Source organism: Brienomyrus brachyistius, chromosome 4 (assembly GCF_023856365.1).
Source record: "Brienomyrus brachyistius isolate T26 chromosome 4, BBRACH_0.4, whole genome shotgun sequence".
Classification (NCBI taxonomy): domain Eukaryota; kingdom Metazoa; phylum Chordata; class Actinopteri; order Osteoglossiformes; family Mormyridae; genus Brienomyrus; species Brienomyrus brachyistius.
Window position 1 is genome coordinate 31,897,772 of NC_064536.1, and position 20,900 is coordinate 31,918,671.

At 46.3% G+C, this 20,900-nt stretch overlaps 1 protein-coding gene across 1 annotated transcript in view; it reads right to left on the reverse strand.

Moving 5' to 3' along the window:
- LOC125739877 (ribonuclease inhibitor-like) overlaps positions 1 to 15,533 on the reverse strand; it is an 84,494-nt gene extending 68,961 nt beyond the window's left edge. Inside the window, exons 1-2 of the mRNA XM_049010408.1 lie at positions 14,494 to 15,533; positions 9,381 to 9,554 (exon numbers count right to left, since the gene is read on the reverse strand). Coding sequence (XP_048866365.1) covers positions 9,381 to 9,554; positions 14,494 to 14,702 — 383 coding nt within the window. The 5' untranslated portion in view covers positions 14,703 to 15,533. The remainder of the gene's footprint in view (positions 1 to 9,380; positions 9,555 to 14,493) is intronic.
- Positions 15,534 to 20,900: the final 5,367 nt, after the last annotated feature.

A 20,900-nucleotide genomic window follows, 5' to 3' on the forward strand; every position in this document is an offset into this window, starting at 1 on the left:
AGCTAGGCTGGTATTTCTGGGCTCCACAGACATCACTGGCGGTTGGTGTCGTGGTCACCGGGATGAAAGATTCGTGCAGCAGGTGTTGAAATTATTTACCTCAGGTAAATTTTAATATCTCCAGTGTTGAAATGAAAAAAAAATGATGATTATTAAGTAATTGTTATGCCGAATGGTCGGCTCCTCCAAACTCAATTGTGAATCCTCGTGAGTCTGTTAATGTGAGACTTAAATGGGATTCACTAATAACCAGTATCGCTCAATAACCTGGGTTAGAATAGAAGGCTCGTCCACCGAGCTGCATCACCAGGTAATGTAAACGACCGGTAGCGAAGCTCCCCTCACGGCCAATGAGAGAGAGTGCCGTGATATTTCACGGGAGTTTGAGGTTTCAGAGCATAGGAGCCAGATTGCACAGAAGCAGTGACTATTGTGAGCACGCAATGAACAGAGGCTGAAGTTGTGTAAAAGACATGCATTTATTCCTAACTAGTGGTCTCTGGAGTGAGACGATATTTAAACAGGAAACGTGAAAGCCTAGCGCTCAGCGAGCCACCTGTCATGTGCTTCAGACCTTCCTTCACTGTCTGGACCACCCGTTCCGCCAGTCCATTCGAGGCTGGATGGAAAGTAGCTGCAAGAATGTGGCAAATACCATTCTGCTCCTAGAACTCGCGAAACAGCTCACTGGTAAAAGTCAGACCATTATGTGTAAGCAGGGAGTCGGGCAACCCATGAACTGCAAACACTTGTCTGAGTGTGTCTGTTGTTGAGCGTGCTGTTATGTTGCTGATTTGACACTCTATCCACTTAGAATGGGCGTCGACAATGATCAGAAACATCTGTCCCATAAAAGGACCAGCAAAGTCCAGATGAAACCTCGACCACGGACGGTCTGGCCACTCCCACGGGTGCAAAGCAGCAGGTGGTGACATTTTCTGGTTGGACTGACACTGTGAACATGACTTCACCCTATTTTCCAGCTCGAAGTCAATTTTCGGCCACCAGACGTAGGACCTTGCTAGACCTTCCATCCTCGACACGCCTGGATGCGCCTCATGTATCTCCTCTATCATATGTAAACAGCCTTGGTGAGGCACTATGACTTCTGCCCCCGAAAACGCACCCATCTTGTAGGCTCAGTTCTGTCTTATGTTGCACATAAGGCCTCAGTTCCTCGCGTGGAGCCTTACTGAGCCAACCTTGTAACAAGTAAGTCTTTACCTTAGACAGGACCGGGTCTCTCTGTCCACTGCTTGACCTGAGCTGCTGTGACAGACAACTTCTCTAATGAAAAAACAGTCTCTGGAGGCACATGTGTAGAAACAGGCACCTCTGGCAACAGCAGTCGACTTACTGCATCAGCATTGGCATTGTCCTTTACTGCTCTGTACACCATAGTATACTGATAGGCTGACAAAGTTAATGCCCAACACTGGATACGGGCAGAGGCCAACGGGGGAATGCAGCGGGTCTCACCGAACACGCTCAGTAGTGCCTTATGATCTGTATAAATGTAAAAAACACGGCCATATAAATACTGATGAAAACGGTTTACAGCAAACAGAATGGCAAGCCCTTCTTTGTCCAGCTGCGAATAACCCTTTTCCACCACAGTCAGCGTCTGTGAAGCAAAACCAATAGGCTTCTCTGACCCGTCCTTCATGACGTGTGATAGAACTGTCCCTACTCCATAGGGGGCGGCATCACATGACAGTGTAATCTCTTTGTCTGGATCGTAATGCAGGAGCAACTTAACTGATTGAAGGAGTTCATTTACCTCTTCTCCTGCTCTGCACACCACCGCCACCTGCTGTCCTTGTGCAGCAGTTTATATAGGGGTGCCAGAACCTTGGAGAGATCTTGGAGAAATTTTACATATTAGTTCACCTAAAAGACTGGGCCCACTACCCTTTGCGACCACTAGTCTACCCTCAGCCCCCTGACTTCCCCCCCTAATGTCCACACGCAACACAGCCAAATGGGCCAGGTTTTATGGTCTAAAGTACACGAATAGGGATGACCAGGAATTCGACGGCCTGTGAAGTTCAGGCACGTCTGGATGAGTATTTACGAAACCGCAGGGGTCAGAGGGGTCATGTGTCTCAGCACACGGTTCCTGCTGTCACGCCGGTAACTGAGGCTGTGAGTGGCGTTATGCTGTCTGGTGAGTCTACAGTGGGGGTGGGCATGTCAGACAGTACAGCTACGGAGGGCACCACACCGGACAGGTTATTGGGCTTGATAGAGAAGGCATTAGTGTGCAACGTCCAGGCTGCTCAGCATAGTCACCCTAAGCAGAGTGTGAAACGCACCTTCAAATGCGATGTGTGTCAGAGTGCTGACCATTCTACTCAGTCTCACTGCAGGTTGCATATGTTGTGCTTTTCGTGCTTCAGTCCGGAGCACACATGTGCACAGTGTCAGGGCAGGTTTCAGGGTGCGAGGCGTGTTGCTAGTTCTGCCACAGTGGGGACTGTGGGCAGTGGCAGGCGACTGAGTTTTCCCTCCAATGTAGATGATGGCATTGAGTCTGCGTGTTCATATTTGTGTGAGACAGTGCTGAAATCAAGTAAAATAGTCATGAAAAACACCATGAGAGCTGTGCAGAGTGACAGTCTATTTTACACGTCTGTGCTAGTGCAGGACAAAGCTGATTTGAAGTTGATTTGAAATACTGCCAGTATGTTGGATACTTGGCTTCCAGTCAAGGTTGTTAACCCTACGCCAAAATGCCAAAGTGGCTGATGTTTATCCATGCGTCGCAGGCTGCCATTTGTGAGGCACAGAGTTATGCATCACCTGACCAGGACTTCCTATGTTCAACTGCTCAAAGAAACTCAGAACTTGCAGGTGGATTCAGTTCAGGACATGTTGAACTGCGCTTGCTGAATTTAGACAGCAGCGAGCTGCCCCAGTGGCTGATGATGTGTGTGTTGGGGTTACATGTGTCGCTCAGAAGTTGGCGGGAGGCAGAGGCTCGCATGAAGAGGTCTCTGCTGTGCTGCTGTCCTCTCAAACTGGGAGTATGGTGCTGAGCTTAGGGCTATCTCTCATACGCAGCAGTTGAGGGCCAAGGCCACGACTGGTCAGCATACATTACCTATTTTTAGTCATGAAGAACTGTATGACAGGCAGTGTCAGGATCCCAGCATCAGCAGGATAAGGTTCTTTGTTGATAGGGGGCAACGTCCATCCAGGCGCGAGCGGGTACATGAATCCCGTGGATCGCATAGGGTTTTGAGGCAGTGGGGTAAACTGACAACACGGTTAGGTGCTATACAGGGTGGCTAAGAATCCTGTGTCCAAAAAGAATGCCTGTAGAATGTAGAAGAATGTATGTGGTGCCCGAAGCACTGAGGTCCACTGTGGTGAAAGGGGTTCATGATGAGGCAGGTCACCAGGGTCTGCAACGTACTCTGTGGCTGGCTAGACAGAGGATTTACTGGGACACGCTCGAAAGAGACGTATGGAATTATGTACACAGGTGCAAGAGGTGTGTGGTTAGCAAGGCTCCGGAACCTGAGGCTAGGGCTCCTCTCGTTTCCATTGCTATCCCAGCTCCTTTGGAATTAGTATGCATTGATTTTTGGTCTGCAGAAGATTCTAATAACAAATCTATTGACGCCTTAATGGTTACTGACCTTTTTACTAAGCTGGCTTGTGCATATCCTTGCCCCAATCAGTCTGCTAAGTTGGTAGCTCGGGTCCTCTGGAACAAATTCCTTTGTGTGTATGGGTTTCCAGCTTGCATTCATTCAGATCAGGGGGCTAATTTTGAGGGGTCTTTAATTGCGGAGCTGCTCTTGTTAGCTGGGGTGGAGAAGTCACACACCACTCTGTATTACCCCCTTGGGGAATGGTCAAGCAGAGAGGATGAACCGCACGTTGGGGAACCTGATTAGGGCTCTTCCACATACGTAGGTCAAAGGTCAAGTGGCCCCAAATGCTTAACAGTCTTACCTTTGCGTACAACTGTACTGTGCATGAGACCACAGGTTTCCCCCCTTTCTTTCTGATGTACGGTCGTACTCCCAGACTGCCTGTAGACTTGATGTTTCAGAATGTCCTGCTGGATGGGGATACAATGGACATGGATACTTATATAGAGTCTCTGGGAAGGGATTTAAGGGAAGCCATGGCTCTGACCCAGTCTAATGCTGAGAGGCAGCAGTGTCGGCAGACGGAGCTTTATAACAGGAAATCAAAGGGTCTACCTGTTAATGTTGGTTACAGGGTCCTACTCGCTAATAAGGGGGAACGAAGTAAGAAGAAGTTGGCAGATAAATGGGATGGCACACTGTACACTGTAGTTTCCAAAAATGACACCATTCACACATAACAAATCAGGAGTCCATCTGGGGGTGTGAAGACAGTGCACAGGAACCTAATCATGCCAGTTGATTTCTTACCATTTCCTGAGACAGATGGGGAGGACGAACATATGGCACTTTCTGGGGGTAGCATGAGTTTGGCTGGCAGCTCACAGTTCAGTGTACACAATGACACTGATGATAGGACTGTGAGATGGGTTGCCGGGTTTACTGGTGGCTCGGGTACAAGCAGCAGTGACACATGGGATTTTGGGCCGGCAACTGTTGACAGGGGGGTGTGATGGTTCCAGACTTGATGGGAGTGGAATTGAGAAATATCTCAGTGTCTCCAGTATTGTGATAGTCCTGTGTGTGCTGTCTCTGATATGGGTACTGTGGAGGCTCTGTCTATTGAGCCCATGCCATCTGCAAGTTCCCCTACATACACGGATGCTCCTATTACAGTACGTATGTTTCACCGGGCCTGACGGGGGCACGCAGCACGCGGGGGAGACTGATTAAGCCAGTGAATAGGCTCATCCAGACCATGTCAGCTGAGTGGGTGTGGAGTTTGTATTAGAGGAGCTCCTTATAGTGCATTCATTCTTTTTTTCATTATGGTTGTCATACGGGTATTATGATAAGTTCCCTTTTATGTACATTGGCATTTTTATGTCTCTCCTCTCCATTCTGTACCTCTTTGTGGGAGAGAAGTATCACCATTTGCAGTCTATCACGTTACACTGTTGCTGTATAGTAGAGTGTATCCCTGAATTCTGAGGTGTATATGGCACCTCTGCTATGATTGGTTTGGGGGTCTAACTAACCCCTGTATATCTAGCTCCTCCACCTCTCTAGTCCTTCACCGGACAGCATTCTTAGCTGGTAGACTATATGTCTTTGCTTTGGGGGACACTTACATGCATATTAATAGGAGTTTTTTTTGTTTTTTTTTGCATTATATTATATTGTATCGGCTGTGGATGAAATTCAGTGAGACCAGTGGGGGTGAGTGTAGTCGGGTTGTGTGTGTTTCCCTGAATTTTCCCGCTCATGATGGATTTCTTGGCCACCTTAATTAACGCACCTGTTATTTGCATACGGGGGCGTGGATTTCCCACGCTGGGTCTCTTAACTTGCCTGCTGTCCCCTGCTCTGCCTCTTTTGTCCTGAGGCAGAGGTAGGTGGTATCGTGTCAGGCATGGTCCTTGTTTTGTGGATGTTATTTGCAAATCAGATTTTCGTGTATCTGAAATATAATGGCCATCATAGTGTGCTGTGCATCGTATGTATAGCTTTGTTTTATTTATACATATATATTTCACCGTACACCAGATCCACGCTGCAGCCAAGTTAGCCCAGCTGCAGGTACTTAGCTGGTGAAGGTTTCTATGTGCTAGCAGAGCTTACACTGTACATATGTGTGTTTTCCCTGTGTTTGGCCGGAGCTGTGTGTGTCTGGCTTGCTCCGGTGTCTGATTGTTTATTTTCTTTTATTTCAGGTATGACGTAATTTACGTATTTAATTAATGTTATTTGTACACTGTATGATGTTCAGCTAGCGCTCGCGCTCTTTTGCGACTGTCCTGGGGCAGAGTAAAATCTGAATTTCAAGATCGGTTGTAGCGTCCATCCTTCACACAACACAATGCAGAGTAACCAAAAGTGAGAGAGAGAGAGAGATAGACAGAGAGGACCTCCGTTACATTTGCATGTATGTCACTGTTTCTAAGTGTGTCACAGAAATGTTTGTGCATAAATCTCATGCATACACATGCATTCTGTACATGTTACGGTCCAGCTACTGCCAGATGCAGCATAATCAGCCTCAGACCTCAGATGGCACAATTATCAGGGGTGATTTATTAACAAAGACCACGAACAGGAGAGAACAGAACAGAAAAGGAGAATGAAACACTGATGCAGAGCCGAAGCCGGCGTGGTGGCTGCCACAGGATCGATTCCTCCCCCCTTAGCCGGGGACCCACCTTATACACCCACCACCAGGGGAACAAGTGCACCACGTCTAAATTAGTCAGGGGGGAGAGAAACAAACACGCCGCCAGCAAAGGCAGCAGCACAGAATGTGGAGCTTGTCACCAGAGGAAGGAGAAGGACGTCAGAGTAAGAATCCACCTTTCCTCTGTGTTCAGGGGTATATCTGAATTACTGCAATGCCACTGGGAGTGTATTGTGCAAGACATTATAGTTGGTCTTATTCTTAAATAGTGTGGGATAAAATAAATTCAAACTAATATAAAGTAAATCAGGATTCCCCAAGAAAAGGGATATATGTGTTTTTTTTTTTCACATACAGTACATCACTGATAATAAAACATGCTGTGAAATCAGAAAACCATTCACTTTATTCTTTTAAGCCAGACATAAATGATAAAAAAATAAAAAACAGACAGACTGCAGCCAGGATAGAGGATCATTTAGACTATGCCCATTCTCATTGTTCTTAAATGTGCTTGTATAGCAAAGTTACATTTTTTTAACTTCAGCAAATTTAAGAGGCAGTACTTTTATCTTAGAGTAATTTTCATCAGGTTAATGTTTTATTGTACGTTAAATAATAACTGTGTATGTGGGGACGTTTATTGAGGGAACGCAGCGTCTCACATCCTGTGACTGACATTAAACTGGCAGTTACCGCAGGACGGCAGTAGGGGGCGGACACGAGATTCTGTGTGAGTGACTGGTGTGTGACTGTGCCCTGTGATGGGCTGGCCCCCCATCCTGGGTTGTTCCCTGCCTCGTGCCCATTGCCTCCGGACCCCCCGCGACCCAGTAGGATAAGCAGTTTGGAAAATAGATGGATGGATTTATATATATAATGTACATATACAGGGGAGGGGAAACCCCCCCATTAGGATTACATTATATTTTAATCAGAAATTTCATTTTCAAAAAAGTCATTTTCCATGTTTATTGGTTATTTTTGCGTAACATACGTCACACTTCAGACAGAGTAACAAAGGTTATACTGGTTAAAAAGCAGAGATTTTACCTTTTTGCTTGGATTTGCAATAACATGTGACACTCTGATATGGTAAAATGATTCCTCCAGCACACAGTGAGCTATCCCAGCATGCACAGAGACACAGAGGAGCCAGGATAAATATAAAACCCTGGATAGAGGGGTTCAGTGAATGAGGAGGTGAAGCTGTACAGGAGGGTCAGTCCATCAGAGGAGACTCTGTAGAAGGACAGAGTACCAGCCGCCTGGTCCAGATACACTCCTACTCTGTGGGAGCCTGAGGGCTTTATGGGTATGTCAGTCTGTTTATTATTGTGAGAGACAGAGTATCTGTCAGTAGAACAGAACAGCATCCATGACTTGTCATTGGCTCCAAGCTGACAGTCAGCACTCCCTCCTTTCCTCCCGATTCCTTTATAAGTCACTGCTATCCAGGCTCCATCTCCACTCCACTCAGCCTCCCAGTAACAGCGACCAGTCAGACTCTCTCTGCACAGGACTTGGGGGGACCACATAAATCTCTCCGGATGATCAGGATATGGTTGATTTGCCTCCCATGTCACCTTCCTGTTCCCCTCTGACAGAGACAGGAGTCTGTGTGCTGTGTTGGGGTCCAGCGTCAGCTGGCAGGAGTCTGTAGGCAAGAGGAAGAGCGATTAATCCCATGACGAAGCCCAGCATCTCCATCATTATCACAGTCACACCTCACACACTCAGTAACACAGAACTCGCTCCAATACACACATTTTATTCCCAATATACTCATGTAGCCGCCCGAGTCTGCGGCGCTCCGGCTGCCCCCTGCGCTGTGAGACACGCCGCGTTGAGAGACTCGCTGGGGACCCAACTGCACTTTAGCCTGCACTCTACTATTCTATAAAATACATTAAATATAAAAATAGCACAGCATCCCCTAACGAAGCAGGAATTCAAGTATGAGAAATACCTCAGGAAGATGCGCCGAAATGCTGCTCGTGATAAACTATCAGGGTTAATTATGGGCGTAAATTACTGGGGGATTGGGGTTTTGACCCTTCCCTCCCTTCCACATTCAAATCAAAGTTACGCCATTGGGCTTAATTACGCCATTGGGCTTAATTTTAAATAAAATTACATTCATTGAACATATTAACCATAACATTGTACACCAAAGATTACCACTTAAAGTGAGTTTCTCTTCAAAATATAAAATTCCCTCTAACCCCTCCAGACACTCACCTCCCTCCAGCTGCACTAAGCACAGACTGAGGAGACGCTTGGCATCACAGCCAGTTTAGGGGAGACTATGGGTGCCGTCTTAAGACAATACTAACCAATCTACAAAAAGTACACTAAACGCATACGGAAAAAAAGAACAAAGGGATGGCTTTTTTTTGCAGGATTAAAGACGCACGGCCGTATCGGAATGTATTTCACTCTGTTACATTCTCACACAAACACAAATATGACATAATCAGCTGTAAAGTATTTATTTGTAGCCAGATACCATTTATACTTAAGAAACCAGTCATGTACAAACTGAAACCCAGCAGTATGTTAAAAAAGAACTGATGAATTAATAATGTTTTTGATAATATCAGTTTTGTTTCTCCCCTTTGGATGTCGTCCAACATGAGACACAGAGAAACTCACCAAAACATGAGCATGGAAATCCATCTACATACAGTGCAAAGAACTGGACTCATTTAAAAGGCTGCATGGATACAATCATAAATCAGTATTAAAGGTATTGCAGATGCTCCATTTCTTACGAAGTTTCAACTTACGAACTTTCAGATATACGAATGAAGAGCAAATTGTGTTCATTGGGCTCCCGTTTCCTGTCCAAAACATCAATTTTTTTTTTCTGCGCACCAATTCTGGGCAGTACAACTTCTGGCTGCGTACTGCTAGTTCATCATACTTTCTTAGGCCATTAAAAGTATGTTGAATAGTGACTTATGAACATTTCAAGTTACGATTGGCCGTTCAGAACGTATCCCGTTCGTAAGTAGAGAAGCGTCTGTATTCATAAAAACATGCAAACAAACTAACATTTATGGAACCCTGATCTGCAACGTGTCAGACACACACTCTCTACTCACTTCAGCTTCTCCAGTTTACAATTGGGATCCTCCAGTACAGCAGAGAGCAGCTTCACTCCTGAGTCTCCTGGGTGATTGTAGCTCAGGTCCAGCTCTCTCAGATATGAGGGGTTTGACGTCAGAGCTGAAGCCAGGGAACTATAGCCTCCCTCTGTGACTCTGCAGCCTGACAGCCTATAGAAAGGAAATCACAAAACTATGGATAAAATACAAGTGGCAACGGTTTTTCAGAATGCCAGTGCTGATGTGCCCAAAGCGACCAGCGACTGGCCTGGACCCACCAGACAAACAGCCCATCAGCACCTCCCTGTTTTCCTCCATCCCTGTTCTTCCTGTTCCTGATAAAAAGCTGCCATTCAGGGGTTTGCCTGTGTACAAACAGAGGTTCCTGCGGCCACTACACACAGTGCACTGGAGCTCATCTTTTAGCCACACTGACTGAAATAACAGACAAATGATCAGCTCAGTTCAAAATTAAACCATCCAGTGACAGCGACCAACTGCAGGAAACTTAGAACAACTGTATTCCCAGGACTCCTGCCACAAGAAGGTCACTGATGGCAGAGAGGATGAAGCCCTGGGGTGACGCCAAGTGCAAACAGTGTGATGTCACCAGTGCAGGAAAGTCGGCTAAACCCCAAAGGGTGACGATCAGCACCACAGCACTGGACAGAAACCACTAGATCCCCACAGTTGGCCACAGAAATACCTGCGAGGAAGTGAGGAGAGTCAACAGGAGGCAGCCGGCAGCTGATGTGGCTGATGTGTGGTCATCCTCCAGTCCCCAAGGCCGCTTGTCGTCTCTCTCTCTCTGATGACGGACTGCCTGGAGGATGACCACGTGGAAAGGACTGCTGCCTCCCATCTGCTCAGCCCGTGACCAAGGAGCCCCCCGTGTGCCCTTTCTAAATGTACCCCCTTTTCCCCCTAAAATAAACACTGCACTTTTGGGGTGTCCATTGTAACCTTGTGTCTCCTGCCTCCTTACCCAACACAGGAGACTAACCTGGGAAAGATTAACCTTCACATCCAGATCAGAACAGAGCTGGGAAACACCCCCATCTGACTGCCAAGGAGAATCGCTGACGATCCCCCCAAGGAGAGAGGGCGGTACAGAGCCTCCCATGTTCTGGCTGCGAAAACACTGGCAGCAGAAGAATATGTGTAGAGTGGATGTCAAAAGCTGACACACCGCTAATGTATCTGTGCACTGACCTAAAGCTTTTCAAGGTAGTTTATTTCCCATACAAATAGCTCCCATTGTGTATTTTCATTTCAGCTTTTACATAAACAGAAGGTAACATTTAAATAAGTGCAGATGTTTGATTTTAATTAGCAATGCAAAAATGCTATGTGACTCCTCCCATAACATATTCAGACCAATAAAACTGTTTCCATTGCAGCCGCCAACCGTCTTTCTGCCAGGTGGCCCCAAACTAACTAGTAATTCTGAAAGGAGGAGATGTGAACATCCTCAGCAGCTAATGCAGGCCTGGCAGGTTGTTAGATCTCGTTCCAGCCTAGCTGATGCAGGGCTTGTTTTAGATTTAAATTGTACAAATTATGAATTTAAAAGGTAATTGAAAAAAAATTCAGTATGCAACAGTACTTTCAGGAATTCTGTTTGAGAGACCTTAGCACCTGAACATTTTAAACACTGTGGTCCACACAGATCTGTACAGTACAGTGAGAGCTGATTACAGGAGTGATTCATCTCTCATAGCTGACAGGCGGCTGATGTGACACAGGAAGGTGCCCATCCAGCAGCTACACAAAATAAAAGAGTATTTTATTTGGTATAATTGTACCTCAGCACCCATGGGAGGGGCCATAGGGGTCGGGTGCAATGGGATCTGGGCGGCAGCCAAAGGCAGGGACCTTGGCGGTCCGATCCTCGGCTACAGAAGCTAGCTCTAGGGACATGGAATATCACCTCTCTGATGGGGAAGGAGCCTGAGCTGGTGCGCGAGGTTGTGAAGTTCCAGCTAGATATAGTCAGACTCACCTCGACACACGGCTTGGGCTCTGGAACCAGTCTCCTTGAGGGGGGTGGACCCTTTTCCACTCTGGAGTTGCCCGCGGGGAGAGGCGCCGAGCGGGCGTGGGCATACTTATTGCCCCCAGGCTGGGTGCCTGTACATTGGGGTTTACCGCAGTGGACGAGAGGGTAGCCTCCCTTCGCCTTCGGGTGGGGGGACGGGTTCTGACTGTTGTTTGCGCTTATGCGCCAAACGGCAGTTCAGAATACCCACCCTTTTTGGAGTCCTTGGAAAGGGTCCTCCTGTGGACTCTCTTGTTTTGCTGGGGGACTTCAATGCTCACGTGGGCAACGACAGTGAGACCTGGAGGGGCGTGATTGGGAGGAACGGCCCCCCCCGATCTGAACCCGAGCGGTGTTTTGTTGTTGGACTTCTGTGCTAGTCACGGATTGTCCATAATGAACACCATGTTCAGGCATAACAGTGTCCATATGTGCACTTGGCACCAGGACACCCTAGGCCGCAGTACGATGATCGACTTTGTAGTCGTGTCGTCGGACTTGCGGCCGCATGTCTTGGACACTTGGGTGAAGAGAGGGGCGGAGCTATCAACTGATCACTACCTGGTGGTGGGTTGGCTCCGCTGGTGGGGGAGGAAGCCGGCCAGGACTGGCAGGCCCAAGCGTATAGTGAGGGTCTGCTGGGAACGTCTGGCGGAATCCCCTATCAGGGAGAGTTTCAACTCCTACCTCCGGCAGAATTTCTCCCATATCCCGGGGGAGGCGGGGGACATTGAGTCCGAATGGGCCATGTTCTGTGCCTCCATTGTGGAGGCGGCTGACCGGAGCTGCGGCCGTAAGGTGGTCGGTGCCTGTCGCGGCGGCAATCCCTGAACCCGCTGGTGGACACCGGTGGTGAGGGATGCCGTCAAGCTGAAGAAGGAGTCCTATCGGGCCTTTTTGGCCTGTGGGAGTCCAGATGCAGCTAACAGCTACCGGCAGGCCAAGCGGGATGCGGCCTTGGCGTTTGCTGAGGCAAAAACTCGGGTGTGGGAGGAGTTTGGCGAGGCCATGGAGAACGACTTCCGGACGGCTTCGAGGAGATTCTGGTCCACCATCCGGCGGCTCCGGGCGGGAAAGCGGTGCAGCATCAACACTATTTATGGTGGGGATGGTGCGTTGCTGACCTCAACTCGGGACGTTTTGGGTCGGTGGGAGGAATACTTCGAAGACCTCCTCAATCCCACCGACACGCCTTCCGATATGGAAACAGAGTATGGGGACTTGGGGGTGAACTCGCCTATTTCGGGGGTGGAGGTCACTGAGGTGGTCAAAAAACTCCTCGGTGGCCGGGCCCCGGGGGTGGATGAGATTCGCCCGGAGTTCCTCAAGGCTCTGGATGCTGTGGGGCTGTCCTGGCTGACACGCATCTGCGGCATCGCGTGGACATCGGGGGCAGTGCCTCTGGACTGGCAGACCGGGGTGGTGGTCCCCCTCTTTAAGAAAGGGGACCGGAGGGTGTGCTCCAACTATCGGGGGATCACACTCCTCAGCCTCCCTGGTAAAGTCTATTCGGGGGTCCTGCAGAGAAGGGTCCGCCGGATAGTCGAACCTCGGATTCAGGAGGAGCAGTGTGGTTTTCGCCCTGGCCGTGGAACAGTGGACAGGCTCTATACTCTCAGCAGGGTTTTGGAGGGTTCATGAGAGTTTGCCCAACCAGTCTACATGTGTTTTATGGACTTGGAGAGGGCATTCGACCGTGTCCCTCGGGGAGTCCTGTGGGGAGTGCTCCGGGAGTATGGGATACCGGGCCCCCTTTTAAGGGCGGTTCGGTCCCTGTATGACCGGTGCCAGAGCCTGGTCCGCATGGGCGGCAATAAGTCGGACTCGTTTCCGGTGAGGGTTGGACTCCGTCAGGGCTGCCCTTTGTCACCGATTCTGTTCATAGCTTTAATGGACAGAATTTCTAGGCGCAGCCAGGGCGTTGAGGGTGTCTGGTTCGGTGACCTCAGGATTAGGTCTGTTGTGTATGATGTGGTTCTGTTGGCCTCATCGGACCGTGACCTTCAGCTCTCACTGGGGCAGTTCACAGCCGAGTGTGAAGCGGCTGGGATGAGAATCAGCACCTCCAGATCCGAGACCATGGTTCTCAGCCAGAAAAGGGTAGAATGCTCTCTCCGGGTTGGAGTCTTCCCCCAAGTGGAGGAGTTTAAGTATCTCGGGATCTTGTTCACGAGTGGGGGAACGATGGAGCGGGAGGTCGACAGGCGGATCGGTGCGGCGTCGGCAGTCATGCGGGCGCTGCATCGGTCTGTCATGGTGAAGAGAGAGCTGAGCCAAAAGGCGAAGCTCTCGATTTACCAGTCGATCTACGTTCCTACCCTCACCTATGGTCATGAGCTATGGGTAGTGACCGAAAGAATGAGATCGCGGGTGCAAGCGGCCGAAATGAGTTTCCTCCGCAGGGTGGCTGGGCTCTTCCTTAGAGATAGGGTGAGGAGTTCAGTCATTCGGGAGGGACTCAGAGTAGAGTCGCTGCTCCTCCGCATCGAGAGGAGCCAGATGAGGTGGCTCAGGCATCTGATTCAGATGCCTCCGGGATGCCTCCCTGGGGAGGTGTTCCGGGTATGTCCCACTGGGAGGAGACCCCGGGGAAGACCCAGGACACGCTGGAGAGACTATGTCTCCCGGCTGGCCTGGGAACGTCTCGGGATCCCCCCAGAGGAGATAGATGAAGTGGCCGGGGAGAGGGAAGTCTGGGCTTCCCTGCTGAGACTGCTGCCCCCGCGACCCGACCCCGGATAAGCGGAAGATGATGGATGGATGGATGTACCTCAGCAAATGAGATTTAGGTTCCTCTGTTATGAAACTGAAAAATCCAGCCCATGCATTTTTAGTATAGAGTAAAACAATATTAAGTCAGTATGACAAAACTAAAGCAAAACATGTGCATCCTGTCCTCTTTTCTGGAAAATATAAAGAACTGAAAAGTCAAAATTGTAAATTGATACCAGCTTAGTGGGAATTAAATGGTCTGAGTGCAGTGGTTCGCTTGTCTGACTTTCCTTGCAGCCACACAAACACTTTATAATATTAAAGTACAACTTAGTATTTGTACTGTCAAACTTGACTGACCTCAGTATCTCCAGCTTACAGTGTGAATCCCCCAGTCCAGCAGAGAGCAGCTTCACTCCTGAATCCTGCAGGTCATTGTTACTCAGGTCCAGCTCTCTCAGGGGAGAGGAGTTTGATCTGAGAGTTAAAGCCAACGTGTCACAGCATGACTCTGTGAGATTACAGCTGTTCAGCCTGGAAAAAGAAAACATGTTAAGACACAGACACATATATAACCTACAGTGTTAATAGTACTGACAGCAACATTAAAACAAGCGAGCAGCACAGGCCACTGGGGGACTCAGAGGGTAAATAGGGGGGGCAGCTGCTGCCCTAGGGTGCCCCCTTCACGGGAGATGGTGCCTTATAGAGCAAGAAGATGTGGTGAAGTGTATCGATGAGAGCCATTCTAGTGGAGAGAATGTGATGCAGTGTCCTATAAGGTGGCCTTACAATGGTCTAATCAGTTTTAACCAGAAAGGGCTATTGGGTCTGTGGGCTTTCACTGCAACTCACTGATTACCAATTAGAGCACTGATTGGGTGAAGAGTCCTTATGCCTGGGTTTGAACAGCTAACCTAACAGACCTTCTGGTTTGAGATTCAGCATAATAGTCACATGTCTGTGGGCCCATAAAGGCCATTAAACCTCCAGTTCCAGGAGTGCTGGACACCAGCCAACCCTGTGCTATGACCCCTAAGCCTATTCTCACCTGTAAATGTGTCTGTGTCTCTCATGGAGAGTGAGAAGAGAAGCACACCAATATACCTGTACTTGTTCAAATAAAGGATCATTTCACTTGTAAACCCTCCAGATAAAGAGCCCTCTGTGATTCTATAGCAGGTTAGGATGCTGTCCCAGTTATCGAAAGGTACAGTGAATATTAGTGGAAATGTCACTTTTGTGGTTTTTACTACATCACTACCTTCATTCATTATAAAATCTGGGTTCAGAATATCAAGAAACAAATATAACCTAGTTATTAATCCATTAGGAGGAATAAATTGTATATTTCATATATTTCAAACAATGTTAATGTTTTACTGCCAGACAAGACATGTTTTTACATCCTTACATCACTTACAGGCAGCAGCCTCCAGTGCTCATTATCTGATCTGAAGAATTTCTTCAGATCAAACACATCCAACTCCTCATCTGACATCAGTAACACAAAGGCCAGAGCTGAATACTGTGCAGGTGAGAGATATTCTGCTGAAAGACTTCCTGAATTCAGATATTTTTGTACCTCCTCTACTAGAGAATTGTCACCCAGTTCATTCAGACAGTGGAACAGGTTGATGATCCTTTCTGGAGATAATTTCTCCTTTATTTTTCCCTTGATGTACTGGGCTGTTTCCTTAATGTTCTGTGAGCTGGGTCTTGTCTCTCCCAGTAGTTTTTGTAACAGAGTTTTAGCAGTGAGATACTCCTGGATGCTCAGATGCACAAAGCAGTACACCTTCTCCTGGTACAACCCATACTCCTCTTTAAAGACTTCTGTGCACAGTCCAGAGTAAACTGAAGCCTCTGTGACATTAACACCATTCTCTGTCAGATCTTGCTCATAAAATATGAGATTGCCTTTCTCAAGGTTGTCAAAAGCCAGTTTACCAAGTTTTAGAAGGAAGCATTTAATATTATTAGTTTCATTGGATGGATGAAAAACATCGATCAGTTTTGTGTACCAGCTTGTCCTATTCTGGGTCGCAGAGGAATAGAGCCTATACTTGTTTTTAATTAATCTTGTCTGGAAGATCAGGAAGTGTGTGTACATTTCAGTCAGAGTCCTTGGAATTTCTCTTCTTTTAGTTTTGCGAAAAAGACTCTCAATGACAGCGGCTAAAATACAGCAGAACACAGGTATGTGGCACATGATGAAGAGGTTCCTTGATGATTTCACATGTCTGATAACCCCTTCAGACAGGCTCGCATCAGTAAATCTCTTCCTTAAATACTCCTCCTTCTGGGCATCACTGAACCCTCGTATCTCTGTCAACTGGTCGATGCATTCAGGAGGTATCTGATTGGCTGCTGCTGGCCGGGAGGTTATCCAGAGGAGAGCAGATGGAAGCAAAATTTTGTTAATGAGGTTAGTCAACAGCACATCCAGTGCTGTTTTATTTTTCACATCAGACCAGCTCTTATTGTTCTGAAAATCTAGAGAAAGGCGACACTCATCTAGACCATCAAATATGAACAAGACTTTATACCTTAACAGCTCAGTCGATTGAAATGACTTTAGTTCTGGATCAAAGTGGTGAAGCAGTTCAATCAGACTTAATTCATCCTTAACCAAATTCAGGTTCCGGAAAGGAAGAGCAAATATGAAGTGAATGTCCTGGTTTGCTTTTCCTTCTGCCCAGTCAAGAATAAATTTCTGCACAGAGACTGTTTTCCCGATACCTGCGACCCCTTTTGTGAGTACAGTTCTGATAGGTGTCACACGCCCATGTAAGGGTTTAAATATATCATTGCACTTGACTGTAGTATCTTCTGTTCCCCTTTTCTTGGATGCTGTTTCAATCTGTCTCACTTCATGTTCATCATTGACTCCTCCAGCTCCCCCTTCAGTTATGTAGAGTTCTGTGTAAATATCTTTGAGAAGTGTTGACTGTCCTTGCTTAGCTTTCCCTTCAAATACATACTCAAATTTATGCTTCAGGTTACGTTTTATTCTGTCCAGTTCCCCTGAAGAAATATGGGAGGAAAATGGACAATTTCTCAACAGGATCCTGACCAATATGAGAGGACAAATATAAACACACAGACACAAAGAGAGATACATTTTTCACTATTTGACTGTGATAAATAAAACTTTAAATTTCACATCATGGACATTTTTCTGAAACATCACATACATGTACTGTCACGCCCAGCTCGTACGATCCTCGTGTGTGCCACACCCCCTGATTATCCACGTGTGCTTCCCTGATCTTGCCCAGCTGTGTCCGATTATTTTCGCCCAGTCCTGTCTATTTCAGTCCGTGTCTTGCCTGAGTTCCTGGTCCGTCATTGATGTTTGTGAATGTCAGTGCCAGTTTCCGTCCTGCCCTGCCTGTACCACTGAATAAATCCCCGTTTTCCCCGACTTCGCCTGCTTGCCTGCTCCTTCCTTGCTCGCTCACCTGCCCGAACAATCACCCTTTCACCGGCCACGGATCGTAACATGTAGATAATAACATACAACTCTTACTTTTCTCCAGTATGTCACCCTGCTCACTTCCTGCTTGGTTACCTGAAGTAAGAAAAAAACTGTAATTAATTAATTCTAATTAATCTTCAACATCAGTCTGTAACAATGCTAATGCTATATAATACATCCATTTTAAGATCTTAAAAAACATATTTTATATTAAAAACAGGAAAGGTTAAAAATATGATTACACTTCTGCAAGTCTTCCTTCAGTCTCTCAGCAAGGTCATTCAGGTTCATATTCTTCAGGATTTCAAGTGTGATTTCAAGAGCAACATCTGCCTTGTAGGAACTTATCATCATATCGGCGAGCTCTGTTCTATCCAAGGGCTTTAACTCTTTAAACTTTGAGCAACTAAGTTTCAGTTTAAACTCCTTCAGCTCATCATCAACAAGCTCCTTCAGATAATCCAGCAGGAGGTCGACAAGCGAGTTCTGAGAGTGCAGAATGTCAGAGATGAGTTCATGAGATCTCACAGACCTGCTTACGGTCACTCACACACATGCACTGAACTGTTTTTCATTACTATATGAAACACACGTGTTTATTATCTGCATTATTAGTAAAACCTTAACCAGGTTGGTCTCACTGATTTAAAAAAATCTTTTTTACAAGAGAGAACTGTCCAATATAAACAGTTTAAAGTAAAGACGAAATACAGCACATTAAAACAATAGGGTCAAAATCAAAATAGACTACAAACATCATGTTAAGGCAGCATCCAGTATAATTATACATATTTTAGATGAAGTTATTCTGTTACAGTACGTCTGTAACATTTGCTGCAGGGCGGTACGGTACGGAAGTAGCCTGGGGAAGAGCTCTGCGGAGAGGGAGCTTTTTGTCTGCTATTTTCAGCAACCTTCAGCTGAAAATAATTACTCATTACTCAACTTAAGCTTCCCTGCCTTTCAGTGTCTGGTATTTAGGGACAAAATGCATCAAATGCCAAAATGCTGTAGTCAAACCTCTTGGTGAGCCATTGCTTTGATGTTTATGGCTGTAAAGAAACCAGTTCCTGTGTATCGCAGTCTGACCCTGTAATAAAAACCAAAAGTAATGTTAACTTTATATTCAAAAGTCAGTTTACCAGCTGTAATATCTTACAACCAACGCAAACTGGTCAGTTTTTACTCACCGGCAGTTTGCAGTCACAGGCAGAGACGTCCACTGACCATTTGGTCTGATAACGGTGAGCCGAATTCCACCATGTGCATGAATCTAAAAGGAGTATAGCCATTACGTTACATGTTCCTTTCGTATTCAATGGGTACGTTGGAAATGAAACTATACACTTTGCTTTCAATGTATTCAGTGCTTGAAGTAGGTCAGTTGCAACCCAGGTTAGGAATTAATTAAAATTAATTTAATTACATAAAAATTCTCATCTTATCTAATTCGCTCTGATAATACTTTTATATTTTGGCTAAATATTAAATCAAACAAAGAAATGAGGGTCACGGAGCAACTTTAATTTTATTTTTATTTAATTTGACTTCGCATATAAACTACGATTGGAGTAATTCAGCCAATTAGAGCAATGCGCGTTTAGTCTGTGCGGTACGCGCCTGTGTGGCTTCGCTTTCTTCTGCCCCGAGGAGAGAGCAGAGCAGTTGTTTGAGTAAGCGGCTAATTTTAAAATATTAGGCTTTCTTTTTTTATACAAAACATCCGAGTCAGTATTATAGCACGATACAGCTCTTATACAGCAAACTGCGATTACCACGGAGTACATGTGGATTCATGTTTTTAGTGGAACTTCGCACGGTCAGATTTTTTTGTATGACCTGCAGCGAGAGCTCAAAACTCGGATACATTGATGGCGAGTCGAAGCCCACGGAACTGAACCTCAATAACTGGATGCAGAGAGCCCCAAACTTGGAACATCACTTGGTTTTCATCATATACTGTACACACCTCATCCCATTTTACAGTACGGTACGAACGTCTTTATCAAAGGTGGTGAGGACATTAAATTATCCATGAGTGCAACAGGAGACTTGAGTGGACTTTTCAAACAATTGCAAAGGATTTGGTGATTTATGTATATGTTTTTTTTTACTACCCGGGTAGCCAGTTTGTAATTACTTTTGCTTCACATTAATTGCAGTAAATTAGTTTTTCTTGATTGCTATTTTAAGTGTGGTGTGTTATTCGTGTGGGTTTGGTCTTTCTGGCTCCGTAGTCGAATCTTAAATCTTCTGATTGGTCCAATACGACATGATTATTATTTTATATTGATCCAAAGCAAGAAAGGGTTACAGAGTACTCACAGGTATGCAGTACCTCTTTGTTTGTCTCTTCAGAGTACCAACTCCGCACAATATCTGCTGAGAGTACTGGCACCTGAGACTGAATAACAATAGAATAGAAACTTCATTGTCATTGTATATAAAATACGCAACAAAACTAAGAATGCTGCTCCTGATCAATGCAATAAAAATTCTGAAAAACACAGTCAAACAAATAAATACTTGTCTGTGTTTGCATATGTAAGAAACAGCCAACCAAAGGACGCAAGTAGCAAGAATCAATACTTTGGATGAATAAGATAAATAGAAAAGGATTAGTATTATTAAACTGGTTTTTGTAATTACTAAAGACTAATATTGCACACGGATTATTTTTATTGTTGTTCAGTGATCTTATGGCCTAAGGGAAGACACTGTCCTTGAGTCTGGCAGTGTGTGTTTTGATGGACCTGTAGCACCTACCAGAGGGCAGCAGGTCAAACAAGTGGTGGGCGGGACGTGCAGTCTCTGAGGACGTTTTAGGCTCTGGGGAGGCAGAGGGATCTGGAGATGGCCTCCAGGGATGACAGAGGGCAGCTGATGGTTTTTTGGGCAGAGTTTCTAACCCTCTAGAGGATTGTCCTCTCTGCAGATGAGCCCCCGGCATACCACACTGTAATGCAGTACGCCGTCATACCACACTGTAACGCAGTACGCCAGCATACCACACTGTAATGCAGTAACCCAGCATACCACACTGTAATGCAGTACGCCAGCATACCACACTGTAACGCAGTACGCCAGCATACCACACTGTAATGCAGTAACCCAGCATACCACACTGTAATGCAGTACACCAGCATACCACACTGTAATGCACTAAGCCAGCATACCACACTGTAATGCAGTACACCAGCATACTACACTGTAATGCACTAAGCCAGCATACCACATTGTAATGTATTAAGCCAGTATACCACACTGTAATGCAGTAAACCAGCAT